Source organism: Pleurodeles waltl, chromosome 7 (assembly GCF_031143425.1).
Source record: "Pleurodeles waltl isolate 20211129_DDA chromosome 7, aPleWal1.hap1.20221129, whole genome shotgun sequence".
NCBI classification, from domain to species: domain Eukaryota; kingdom Metazoa; phylum Chordata; class Amphibia; order Caudata; family Salamandridae; genus Pleurodeles; species Pleurodeles waltl.
This window is the reverse complement of record NC_090446.1, coordinates 1,544,358,439-1,544,371,784: the sequence shown is the minus strand read 5'-3', so window position 1 is coordinate 1,544,371,784 and position 13,346 is coordinate 1,544,358,439. Positions and strand designations below refer to the sequence as shown.

The 13,346-nt window shown below is 49.9% G+C and overlaps 1 protein-coding gene across 1 annotated transcript in view; it reads left to right on the top strand.

Annotated features, from left to right (window-relative positions):
* Positions 1-13,346, top strand: part of LOC138246674 (carcinoembryonic antigen-related cell adhesion molecule 7-like) — a 223,089-nt gene that overhangs the window by 96,191 nt on the left and 113,552 nt on the right. Inside the window, exons 3-4 of the mRNA XM_069201430.1 lie at positions 9,702-10,052; positions 10,599-10,946. Coding sequence (XP_069057531.1) covers positions 9,702-10,052; positions 10,599-10,946 — 699 coding nt within the window. The remainder of the gene's footprint in view (positions 1-9,701; positions 10,053-10,598; positions 10,947-13,346) is intronic.

The window sequence follows — 13,346 nt, the reverse complement described above, 5'->3', positions numbered from 1 at the left end:
AGTCCTGTGCTTCGTTTCCCCATGGACTACAGCTTTGTGGCAGCTGTTTGTTGACTTCACCATGTACAAGGACATATTTGCACTGTCATGTCAATTACAATATATTGAAATCACAGCCAGACTCCAGATATTTTGGTGCAAAATAGGTGTTTATTGAAGTGCTCAAAATGGGATGGGTGGTTTCAAGTGGGTGGGGGCTATGGTGAAGGAATGTCCATGGCAGAGTCCAGAGTAACAGTCACACAGGTGCATTGTCCAGAGGCCTGTGGAGAGATGGAGCATGGGCAGTTCAAGGATGGACAGGGTGACAATGTGGGACAGTGGGATGACATCAGGTGGTATCCATTGCTGGCGGGGGTCTTGACATCCTACTCTGTCTTCTTGCGAGATCTCAGGGCCCTCTTGCGGGTGGTTCTTCTCCTGCAGGAGGTGGGGGTCTGGTGGGCTGCTGCTGTGCGGGGGCCTCCTGTCCACTAGCGCCGGCGGAGGTGGTTGGCTGTTCTTGGTCCAGGCTAGTAGCAGGGGCCCTTGGGTGTTGTTGAGTGTCCGCCCTGGTGTTTACGAGGTCCTGCAGCAGCCCTACCATGATAACCAGGGTGGTGTTGATGGCTCTGATGTCCTCCCTGTACCCCCGATAGTGTTCCTCCTGCAGTGCCTGGATCTCCTGGAACCGGGCCAGTACCGTCGCCATCGTCTCCTGGGAGCGGTTGTATGCTCCCATGATGGTGGTGAGGACCTCGTGGAGAGTGGGTTCCCTGGGCCTCTCCTCCCCCCCCTGTCGCACAGCTGCCCTCCGAGTTCCCCTGTTTCCCTGGGCCTCTGCCCCCTGGCCGGTGTGCCCACTACCACTGCCCCCAGGTCCCTGTTGTTGTTGGGGTGGTGGGTTATCCTGGGTGCCCTGTAGTGGTAGACACACCGCAGATTGACGCGCCCTGGAGACAGAGGCATGGGCCCGCTGGGTGGGAGCTGTGCTGGTGTTCCCAGAGGGGTTAGGGTCTGTAGTGGCCTGGGCCTGTGTGAGGGGAACCGACTGTCCAGAGGTCCCCGATGGTCCGGGCTGGTCATCGGTGTCCAGGTCGACAGAGCTGCTGTCATCGCTGACGGCCTCTTGGGTGGGGGGTGTGGAGAATTCTGGCCCCTCCGCCGCGGTGTGTTGACGGTCGGGTCCTGCAGGGGTATAGAGGTATGGTTATAGTTTCAATGAGTGGCATATGGGTGTATCTGTGGGTTCTCGTGTCCCCAAGTGCTGGCATTCGTGTGTGGGGGCTTTGGTGAGGGTGGCTTGTGGGGGGGATGTGTATATGCATTGGGCATGCTTTGGTGATGGGTGTCCATGCTTAGTGGACGCATGCAGGCCTAGGTTTTGGGATGTGTGGGTTGTGATGGTGAGACATTGGCGGGGAATAGGTGTGCTGGGGGTGGGGGTGAGGATGGTGGTGGGGGTGAGGATGGTGGTGGGGGTGAGGGTGGGGGTGAGGATGGGGGTGGGGGTGAGGGTGGGGTTCGAGGATGGGGGTGAGGGTTGGGGTCTGATTTGGCATGCAGGTGGGGGGGAAGCAGTATTGAAGCTTCAACTTACCAGTATCCATTCCTCCGCCGACTCCTGCGAGGCCGTCAGGATGCAGGATGTTCAAGACTTCCTCCTCCCATGATGTGAATTGTGGGGGTTGAGGTGGGGGTCCTCAGCCAGTCTTCTGCACGGCGATGTTGTGCCTGGATACCATGGAACGCACCTTCCCCCGTAGGTCGTTCCATCGCTTCCTGATGTCTTCCCGATTTCTGGGGTGCTGTCCCACTGCGTTCACCCTGTCGACAATCCTCTGCCATAGCTCCGTCCTCCGGGCAATGCTGGTGTATTGTATCTGTGTGCCGAACAGCTGGGGCTCTACCCGAACGATTTCCTCCACCATGACCCTGAGTTCTTCGTCTGTGAAGCGGGGTTGTCTTTGGGGTGCCATGGGGTGGTGTGTATGATGTGTGGGGTGGAGTATGTGTATTTAAGTGAGTTGAGTGTGGTGGTGTGTGTTGTTTTGTGTGTGGATAGTGTGTGGGTGATGGTGTTGAGTGGCTGTGGCTGTTATTTTTTGGATGCTGGTGTCTCGCTCTTGCCTTCTTTCCAAATTTTTTAGCGTAGGGGTTTGTGGGTGATGTGGGTGTGTGTTTTATATTGTATTGTGTGTGTGGGAGTGGTGTGTGTATGTGTATCAGGTGTGTGGGATTCAAATCGTCCAATGTGGCTGAGTTTTGTTCGTTTGTGTGTATTCTGACCGCGGCGGTGTGTCCCGCCAATGGAATACCGCGTTTGAATGACCGCCGCGTGGATTCGTGGGTCGTAATGGCATGGGCGTATTTCTGTTGGCGTGACGGTGGAGGTTTTGTCACCTCCACCTTTCCGCCGACCGCTGGTCTGGCGGTCTGTTGTGGCGGTCGGATTTTCGGAGGTTTGCCTTCTGCGGGTCAGAATGACCGTGGCGGGTTTCCGCGACCGCGGCGGGATTATGGAGGATTTCTGACCGGCGGTAGGCGCCTTTTACCGCCGAGGTCAGAATGACCACCTAAATGTCTTACTTACATATGTGGCAATTTTCAACAAATACGCGCGGTCTAAGGTTTTTAATTAGAAAAATTATAGTCCTGACGATTGCTTTCTCGCAGTCACATTCACAGAGTACTATATAAAAGGGGCGGCTCCCAATTACCCCCAAGTTTGAAAGTAAGGTTTACCGATCAAGGTTATATACCAAAAATATTGATGTTAATTTTATGTCCCCCTCAGTACTATCTCCGGTAAATTGTATGAAGTAAAATAATTGTGATTACAATATGGCCGCCACGAAGTGACAGTTTTTTTTGCATTCTGTTTCCCGTAGAGCGGAGAATCGAATACACTGCCTGCCACTTATTGCCAGGGTGTTGTTCCTCTGAATGCTTGGCTTCTCTGTGCCTTTTGTTAGGCTCCCGCCGCTCGGGTTTCTCATGCTCCACCTCCGGCCTCCAAACAGCTCAGCAGTGGAAAGATGGAGGAGCGGGGAGCAGCCGTGAGGCACAGCAGCCCGGGACTGCAGTCAGGACACTTGAAGGCCGGGGTTCTGTGCTCGCTCTGCGATCGCGGCAGCCTGGCGGCCGGAGGAAGAGACGCAGTGTGCTGGCCCGGCCTGTCCGTGGGGCTGCAGCGGGGCTCCCGAGCCGAGAGCCGGAGTGTGGGCGCGGAGCCGAGACGCGGACCGCAGGAGCGCTTCCCCCGACCCCTGCGGTATTTTGTATTCCTGGGAGCTGAAGAGGAGCAAGGAAAACAGCTGCAACGCCAAGAGAACAGTCCGGTCCGCGATGTGCTGAGACCGTGGCTCGGAGGGCCCTGCACGGCCCTGCACGGCGCGGCTTGAGCTGGGCGCTGCCGAGGGTTGTGCCCGGGACGGCGAGGCTGGAGGCAGCTGCGCGGTGTCCGGATCCAGACTCCGTGTCAAGTCAATATGAAGGTCTCAGTTCTTCAGTAATTCCTATTATACACCTCTATTACTCTGAGAAGAATTGTCATACAAGTTGTGACTGTGTTGATACATACTACTATTTTCAACTACTGCCCTAGTGATGTCTCTCACTGGACAGGCTATTATCCTCAAATACCCCACTACGCACATTTGTTTTTCTGAGTAAGTGTTACTTAAGATTTAAGGGCCATATATACAAGCGGCCTGCACCACCGGTGTCTACTAATAAGGGATAACTGGACCTGGCAAAAGGTGTAAGTACCATCTGGTATCCACTATAAGCCAGGCCAGCCTCCTACACTGGTGGTGCAGCGGTGGGATAAGTACTTGTAACTGCTTTACCACTTTGTCATTGATGCTTTTCATAAGAAAAACATATACCAAATACTTCAGGATATACACAGTGACCTGAACAGTTTAACTTTCCTTCTCTAAATCTTTCTTAAAGGTTTCTGAAAAGTTTCTGAAAACCTTTAAAGGTTTTCAAAAGTTTGAAAAAGTTTTTCTCTGTTCTTTAAAAAGTTCTGAAAACGTTTTTCTCTCTGTCCTAAACCTTTTCTATCATGTCTGCAGTAGAGCATACTCCCACAGTTGTCCAGGCAAAATATGGGAATCTAAACTTTAAAAGTTTGAGGGGTCTCTGCATTGAAAGAGGTTTAGCAATTGATAACAATCCTACAAAAGATCTTCTCCTCAGCCTTCTCCTAGAAAGTGACCAGAACCAGTCTGGCCCAGAGGAGTCCCCGAGGATGCTTGGGAGGGTTCTTCCAAGGACCTGCCAGCTAACAGGCCACCTAGTGACACTGGTAGTGGGAGGGGGTCACACACTAGTAGGGCACCTTTCACTCCTAAAGGCCAGGTTACTAGGGTCCAGTCAGTTAGGGACAGGTCCAGCTCTTTCAATTCCAGCATTTCCTCTGTATCTTACAATTCCCAAGCCTCCCACCCTGAAGATAACTTAATGGAAAGGGAACTCAGAAAGCTGAGTTTGGAAGAGGCCAGGCTGAAGCTTAAACAGCAGCAGCTAGCCTTAGACAGGGAATCTCTGGATGTGGAAAGGGAAAGGCAGAGGTTTGGGTTAGTTCCCCATGGTGGCAGCAGCAGTGTTTTTGATAGCAATCCTGTTGGACAGCAAAATTCCAGAAACCTGCTTAAGATAGTCGCCCCTTACAAGGAGGGGGACGACATTAACAAGTGGTTTGCTGCACTTGAGAGGGCTTGTATGGTACAGTTGGTCCTTCAAAGACAGTGGGCTGCTATCTTGTGGCTATCTTTCACTGGTAAGGGTCGGGATAGGCTCCTTACTGTCAGAGAAAGTGATGCTAATAATTACAAAGTTTTGAAGGATGCACTCTTGGATGGGTTTGGCTTAACCACTGAACAATACAGGATTAGGTTCGGAGACACCAGAAAAGAGTCCTCTCAAGACTGGACAGACTTTGTAGACTGTTCAGTGAAGGCCTTGGAAGGTTGGTTACATGGCAGTAAGGTGACTGACTATGAAAGCCTGTATAATCTAATCCTGAGAGAGCATATGTTAAACAATTATGTGTCTGATTTGTTGCACCAGTACTTGTTAGACTCAGATCTGACCTCTCCCCAAGAATTGGGAAAGAAGGCAGACAAATGGGTCAGAACAAGAGTGAACAGAAAAGTTTATACAGGGGGTGACAAGGATGGCAAGAAGAAGGATGGTAAGTCTTCGGGCAAGGGTGGGGACAAAGATAAAAAACATTCTGAGTCTTCATCAGGCCCACAAAAATCCTCTGGGGTGGTGGGTCCAAATCCTCTTCTCACAATCAGAAAAGGCCATGGTGCTATTTATGTAAAGTAAAACTCCATTGGGCAAGTGATGCCACTTCTCCAAAGAAAAGCACCAAGGCTCCCACTACCACAACCCCAACTGCAACCTCTAGTGCCCCCAGTAATAGCAGTGGTGGTGGGAAGTCTGCTACTAACAGCCAATCCAAGGGGGTATCTGGGCTGGCTATTGGCAATGTAGTTGGGGTTGGTCTTGTTAGGGAGACCACAGAGGCTGTTTTAGTCTCTGATAGTGCCATTGACTTTGCCACCTTGGTTGCTTGTCCCCTTAATATGGATAAGTACAAGCAATTACCCCTAATTAATGGTGTTGAGGTTGAGGCCTACAGGGACACAGGAGCAAGTGTAACTATGGTTATAGAGAATCTGGTTCACCCTGATCAACACCTACTTGGTCAGCAGTACTGAGTGAATGATGCTCACAATAACACACTTAGCCACACCATGGCTGTTGTGAATCTCAACTGGGGGGGGGGTTACTGGTCCAAAGAAAGTTGTGGTAGCCACTGAATTACCGGTAGGTTGCTTACTAGGCAATTATTTGGAGACATCAGCTTGGGCTGAAGTGGAGTTGGAGGGTCATGCAGCAATGCTGGGCATTCCTGGGCATATTTTTGCTTTGACAAGGGCTCCGGCCAAAATGCAAAAAGGACAGGGAAACTTGGATCGTGAAACAATGGACCAAATGCTCCCAAGAGCTAGGGGTAGGAAGGGTAAATCTTTAGCCACTATCCCTCCCTCACAAGAAGATTCCCCTTTTGAGGAAGAGGAATCCTCTCCATGTGCAGAACCTGCACCAGATGAGCTGGCAGCAGACACTGCTGAACTTTTGGGTGCAGGGGGTCTGCTAGAGAACAGCTGAGTGTGGCAGAGCAGACCTGTCCCACACTAGAGGGTTTAAGACATCAAGCTGTCAAACAGCAGAATGGGGATGTCAGTGAGAGCCATAAGGTGTATTGGGAAGACAACCTCCTGTATACTGAGTCAAAGGACCCTCAAACTGGAGCTGCCAGGAGATTGGTCATCCCTTTGCAATTCAGAGAGTTTCCTCTTACCTTGGCACATGACATTCCTTTGGCTGGGCATTTGGGCCAAAGTAAGACTTGGGACAGACTTGTTCCCCTGTTTCACTGGCCTCATATGTCAGAGGACACCAAAGAGTTTTGTCGCTCTTGTGTGACCTGCCAAGCCAGTGTCAAGACTGGTGGCACTCCAAAGGCCCCCTTAATTCCACTTCTAGTGGTTGAGGTGCCCTTTGAAAGGGTAGGGGTTGACATAGTTGGCCCCCTTGAACCTCCAACAGCTTCAGGCAATAGTTTTATCTTGGTGGTAGTGGACCTTGCCACTAGGTACCCTGAAGCCATCCCCTTAAGGACCACTACATCTCCTGCAGTGGCATAGGCTCTTTCCATTACGTTATCCTCAGGGTGGGATGCTTGGGAATGTTTAGACACAGAGGAGATTTGGGAATTGGCAGAGAGAGACCTGTCCCTAACTGTCTGGACCCTAGTAACCTGGCCTCTAAGAGTGAAAGATGTCCTACTGATGTGTGACCCTTTAACACTACCAGTGTCACTAGGTGGCCTGCTAGGGGGCAGGACTTTGTAAGAACCCTCCCCAACATCTTCAGGGAACTCCTCTGAGTCTGACTGGGAAGCCTCCCCTTTTTCTACCCTCTCCTGAGATGGGCCAGACTGGTTCTGTCATCCTGTAAGAGCAGGTTAAAGAGAAACTCTTTTGTTGGATTCTTACCTATGCTTAAACCTCTATCCAGGCAGAGACCCCTCAAACTCTTGTAGTTTAAACTTTCATAAGTTGCCTGAACAACTTTGGAAGTAGCCTCTACTGTAGACATGGTAGAAAAAGGTTTAAGACAGAGAGAGAAAAAGTTTTAGAACTTTTGAAAGTACAGAGAAAAAACTTTTTCAAACTTTTGGAAAACTTCTAAAAGTTTTCAGAACTTTTCAGAAACTTAGTAAAAAGTTTTAGAATAGAAAAGTCAACTGTTTTGTTTAAATGTACATATACTGAACTATTTGGTATAGGATTTTCTCATGAAAATCACCAAATGACAAAGTGGTAAAGCAGTTACAAGTACTTACCCCACCGCTGCACCACCAATGTAGGAGGCTGGCCTGGCTTATAGTGGGTACCTTGTGGTACTTACACCTTATGCCAGGTCCAGTTATCCCTTATAAGTAGAATAGAGGTGTTTCTAGCAGCTTAGGCTGTTAGAGGTAGCTATGGCAAAGCAGCTTAGGCTGAACTAAGAGACATGCAAATCTCCTGCTATACCAGTTATATCATATAGCACAATATCATAAGAGAACACAATACTCAGGGTTACTAAAAATAAAGGTACTTTATTTTTGTGAAAACATGCCAAAAGTATCTCAGAGTATACCCTCACTTAGGAGGTAAGTAATATACACAAATTATATGTACACAAAGCCAAAACAGGTAAGTAACAGTAAGAAAAGTAGTGCAAACAATGTAGAATCACAATAGGATGCATTAGGTAGACATAGGGCTTTGGCAACACAAACCATATACTCCAAAAGTGGAATGTGAATCACGAATGGACCCCAGGACTATGGGAAGTTGTAGAGGGTCACTGGGACTGTGAGAAAACAGTAAGGGTGTCCAAAATACCCCACCCCAAGACCCTGATAAGAAGGTGTAAAGTTACCCTACCACCCCAGAAAGACACAATAGTCATGATAGGGGATTCTGCAAGAACCACAAGCACCAGCAAAACACTGAAGACGGATTCCTGGACCTGAAGACCAGTAAAGGAAGGGGAACAAGTCCAAGAGTCACAAAAGTGTCCAGGGTGGGCCAGGAGCCCACCAAACCCCAGAGGAAGGTGCAAAAGGACTGCCTCTTGGTGGAAGAAGCCAAAGATTCTGCAACAATGAAAAGGGCTAGGAAGTTCTCCTTTGGATGGAAGATGTCCCACGGCGTGCTGGATGTTGCAGAAGTGTTTCCAGGCAGAAATACCGCAAACAAGGCTTGCAAGCTGCAAAGGGTCACAGTGGAGGTTTTTGGGTGCTTCTGGGGACCAGGAAGGGCCAGTATGGAGACAAGGGGGGGGCGCTCAGCAACTCAGAGAGCCCCCGCAGAAGCAGGCAGCACCCGCAGAAGTACCGGAACAGGCACTTAGAAGATCTGTGAACTCAGAGTCACAAAAGGAGGGTCCCACGACGTCGGAGTCCAACTCAGCGGGTTGAGCACTGCAGGACGGAGTGCTGGGGAACCAGGCTAGGCTGTGCACAAAGGAATCCTTGGAGAAGTGCACAGAAGCCGGAGGAGCTGCAAATCATGCAGTACACAGGTTTGCTGTCTGGTGTGGGGAGGCAAGGACTTACCTCCACCATATTTGGACAGAAGGGTCACTGGACTGTGGGATACACTTGGACCCAGCTCCTGTGTTCCAGGGACCACGCTCGTCAGGATGAGAGGGGACCCAGAGGGCCGGTGATGCAGAAGTTTGGTGCCTGCGTTAGCAGGGGGAAGATTCCGTCGACCCACGGGAGATTTCTTCTTGGCTTCCAGTGCAGGGTGAAGGCAGACAGCCCTCAAAGCATGCACCACCAGGAAACAGTCGCGAAAGCCGGCAGGATGAGGTGCTACAGTGTTGCTGGTAGTCATCTTGCTACTTTGTTGTGGTTTTTGCAGGCGTCCTGGACCAGTCAGCGGTCGATCCTTGGCAGAAGTCGAAGATGGAAGTGCAGAGGAACTCTGGTGAGCTCTTGCATTCGTTATCTGGGGAATAGCCCAGAGGAGAGACCCTAAATAGACAGAAAAGGAGGTTTGGCTACCAAAAAAGGAGGTTTGGCTACCAAGAGAGGTAAGCACATATCAGAAGGGGTCTCTGTCATCACTTGCTGGCACTGGCTACTCAGAGCAGTCCAGTGTGCCCCCAACACCTCTGAATTCAAGATGGCAGAGGACTGGGACACACTGGAGGAGCTCTGGGCACCTCCCCTTGGGAGGTGCTGGTCAGGGGAGTGGTCACTCCCCTTTCCTTTGTCCAGTTTCGTGCTAGAGCAGGGCTGGGGGGATCTTCGGGAAGGCGCAGAAGACGTTTTTAATTGGCCAGGCCCTACTTAATATCAGTGTGGAGACCCCCAAGTGTGGAGGGTGCATTATATATGAACACTGTCAATAAGGACATAGATGCAATTAACATGTGTCTGCAGCTGCAGACTAGCTGTAGAAAGAGGGAAGTTTGTTAATCTCACTCATTTTATTAATAACTAGATGCGGGGCCAGTGTTAGCCCAGGATACCTGTCTTCTGCCTTAGAAGTCTACATCTGAGTTATTAACAGTGTTTAATACACGTCCCTACCCTCCAGCAGGTTAACTCTCCGTTCTCTTGTTTCTTGCAGCCTGGCTGTGCGTGTGGCCCCAGCGGACGGCGGCACAGGGCCCCGGGGCGGGTGTGGGCACTGCTGAGGTGGGACAGACGGTCACCCTCACCGCCCCGGTCACTGCGGGTATAGTGGTCTTCTCTTGGTACAGAGGGACCGCGTTGACTGAGTCACAGAGGATCCTCAGTTATGTTGTGGCACCTCCCGCACAGAACAACGGCCCCGAGTTCACGGGGCGGGAGAGCGGGAGCCCCGACGGGTCCCTGCGGATCAGAGACCTGCGGACGAACGACTCTGGGATCTACACCGTGATTGTGACACTAAATACTGCAACAACAACAACAGGCAACCAGCAGCTGCGAGTCTACGGTGAGTGACACGACCTGGCGGCCAACGCAGCGCTACATTGTGGCAATGAACTGTGTAAACTTCCTGTCAAAATGCATCACTCTCACTGTTCCCAACTTCTGTCTCTCCCTCTCAGTATCTCGCCCTCTCCTCCTTTCCGTCCATCCATTTTCTCTCTTTTCCACACTTTCTATTCCTGCTACTGTCTGTGAACTCGAAGCCTGTGTTCAGTAACTGAGTGCTCATTCTGGCATGATCATTTATGGAACCGCGGTAAAACTGTGAAAACTGCCACGTATTTCGGCTGCTTAGAGTGTATATATATATATATATATATATATATGTTTGGTAGGTTTTTTCATCTTTAAATCTGTCCAGCAATGTGTAAATATTTGTTCAAGACTCCAAAGTTTAAAGCAAACTAAAGAACACAAAACAACTTTGGTCTGTACTTCTGCCAGCTGTCCATTGTATAAATGAGCAACATCTTGCAATCTGTCCTTAAAAAATGACATTTTGTCCTACATTTTTGTCCTGAATTTCGATTCTTTGACCTGATTTTACCAGGTACTGGCCCTACTGCCTGGCCCCAGGGGACGGTGGGCCCCGGGGCGGGTGTGGTCACTGCTGAGGTCGAAGAGACGGTCACCCTCACCGCCCCGGTCACTGCGGATATACTGACCTTCGCCTGGTACAGAGGGACAGCGGTGACTGAGCCTCAACTGATCCTCAGTTACATCGTGCCTGCTTCCGCACAGAACAACGGCCCCGAGTCCACGGGGCGGGAGAGCGGGCGCCCCGACGGGTCCCTGCGGATCAGAGACCTGCGGAAGAGCGACTCCGGGGACTACACAGTGCTCGTGACACTAGATAGTGGAGCAACAAGAACAGCCTCCCAGCAGCTGCGAGTCTACGGTGAGTCACCGGCCCTCACGGGGGCATTTCTTTTCTTCCCCCTCTGCAGGGACAGGCAGTGGGGAGATTCGAGGATGCCTCGGATGAGTGGGCTCCTCAGTCCGTCCTGTCCACCAAAACTATAAACCAATACCAGCTTCAAGGCCAGTGGGTGGAGTATCTTCACTTCTGTATATATGGTGCGAAGCACAGACAATAGTCCAAAAGTGCGCACACCTTCAAGGCTGCCCCAGGGGTACATTTCCAGGTGAACCTCTGTGAATGTCATGTGACGTTTCCATCCTCTCCTGTCACCAGTCGGTAATGGCACATACAGCAGACGCACAAACTGAGGAAATAGAACACGCAGTGAAAGGGCACAATCTATATTATTTAGTTTCCTAATAGTTAAACGTTGTGCGTTACATATTGTTCAACACAGGAGGGGGAACACTTTGCTGGAGTAAATCTAGACTATTTTCACAGTGAGAAAGGCTGACAATGCCCCCAAACATACATATTTGTGGGCTTTCTCAAACTTGCAAGACTAACCACACCTTGTTCAGCCCATTAGCAAATACTGTAGTTTTAAATAAAATTAATTCAAATAGTTAAACAAATGATGAATATTAGTTCATTATAAACATATATTAAAAAGCATAGCTTTAATTTAATTATAAAATATTATAGTAACGTTTGTGATTTTAAAATTAACGAACCCATAAATTGTTTTAAATATAATTAAATTCCCTTTTATGAATTCTATGCATTATTTTTAAATACTTATTCATGCACAAAATGTGTTTTTTACTTTAGTGGAAATGTATTATTTAATTAAAACTGAAAAAAATAACTTAAATGTTCTTTAATAATATTTAAAATAATTTAGGTGCATATTTATTGTTTTTCCCTCAAAAATGCACTAACGCAGTTTTGCAGCAAAATCCTTAGCGCCGGCTAGTGCCCTTCCCATCAGAAGGGGGTTGTCATCCGAACTCCAACGATACTAAACATCATGAGGCTGCTCCCCTGCAAGCCACTATTGCAACCAGACTTAATAAGACTAATTTTCCACGTTACCTTATGGGTAAAGTATGGCTTATTGGTAGTGAGATCATGCACGGGGGCTCTCCCTGGGCACATATGCCCTGGCGCACACCCATTTCCATCAAGGCACCTGGGGTACTTTTGATAAAGTCACACCAAAGATGCCAGTGCACCAATACTGGCCTGCTTTATCAGGTTCAGTTCCTATCTTAGATTGCCCATGCACAAATGTGCACACACTGGCAAGTGATGCCAGCTCCAGTACCTATATAGGAAAACCATCAGAGTGCAAGTTGCACACCCAGGCGAGTGTTACTAGTCACCACTCAGTCCATCAATCAGTCAGGATTTATGAAGCGTGGCTAATCACATGATAGGGTATTCATGAGCTTGCAGGTCACTGAGGCTTATTCGAACAGCCAGGTCTTGAGGGATATTCGTAATTCCGGAAGTGAGGTGATGGCCAAGAGGTGGGTGAGGAAGCAGGCGGAGGAGATGGTGTTGATCTGTGATTTCATGGTGATCTTGTTGTCAATGATGATACTGGGGTTTCTGGCATGTTCGGAGGGAGTGGGTGTGGGCCAGAGGTCTGATGGCCACAAGGAGTTGTTCCATGTGTTGCTGCTGTTGCTAAAGATCAGTACCGGCATCTTGTCTGTGTTCAGGTGCAGACAGTTGTTCTTTATCCAGTCAGCGATGCTTGTCATGCATCTGTGGAAGTTGGTTCTGGTGGTGGAGGGGTCATTGGTGAGTGAGAGGATGGGTTGGGTTTCATCTGCGTACAAAATTAAGTTGAGAGCGTGGGATGATGGCCAGTGGAGTCATTTATGGGTCGAAGAGCATAGGGCTGAGGGATGCCTCCTGGGGGACACTGCAGGTGATCGCCTTGCATTCAGAGGTGAAAGGTGGAAGACAGATCCTCTGGGTTCTTCTGATGAGGAAGGAGGTGATCCATCTGGGCGAGTCCCTTTTTATGCCAATGTGGTGGAATCTATCAATCAGCTTGGGTGGGATATGGTATTGAAGGCTGCTGAGAGGTTGAGGAAGATTGAAGATATGGGGGGTCATTACAACATTGGCGGGCGGCGGCCGCACTCCCGCGGTCCCCTTTACAACAGCCACGCTGGGCCGGCGTGCACAAACCTAGTTTACGCCCGCCGGCCCAGCGGGGATGCGGCCGCAACATAGGAGCTGGCTCCTAATGGAGCCGGGGGTGTTGCGGCCGTGCGACGGGTGCAGTAGCACCCGTCGCTCTTTTCACTGTCTGCTTTGCAGACAGTGAAAAGCTGCACGGGGCCCTGTTAGGGGGCTCCTGCACTGCCCATGCCAATGGCCCCAGGACTCCCCTTACCGCCAGCCTCTTCCTGGTGGTGC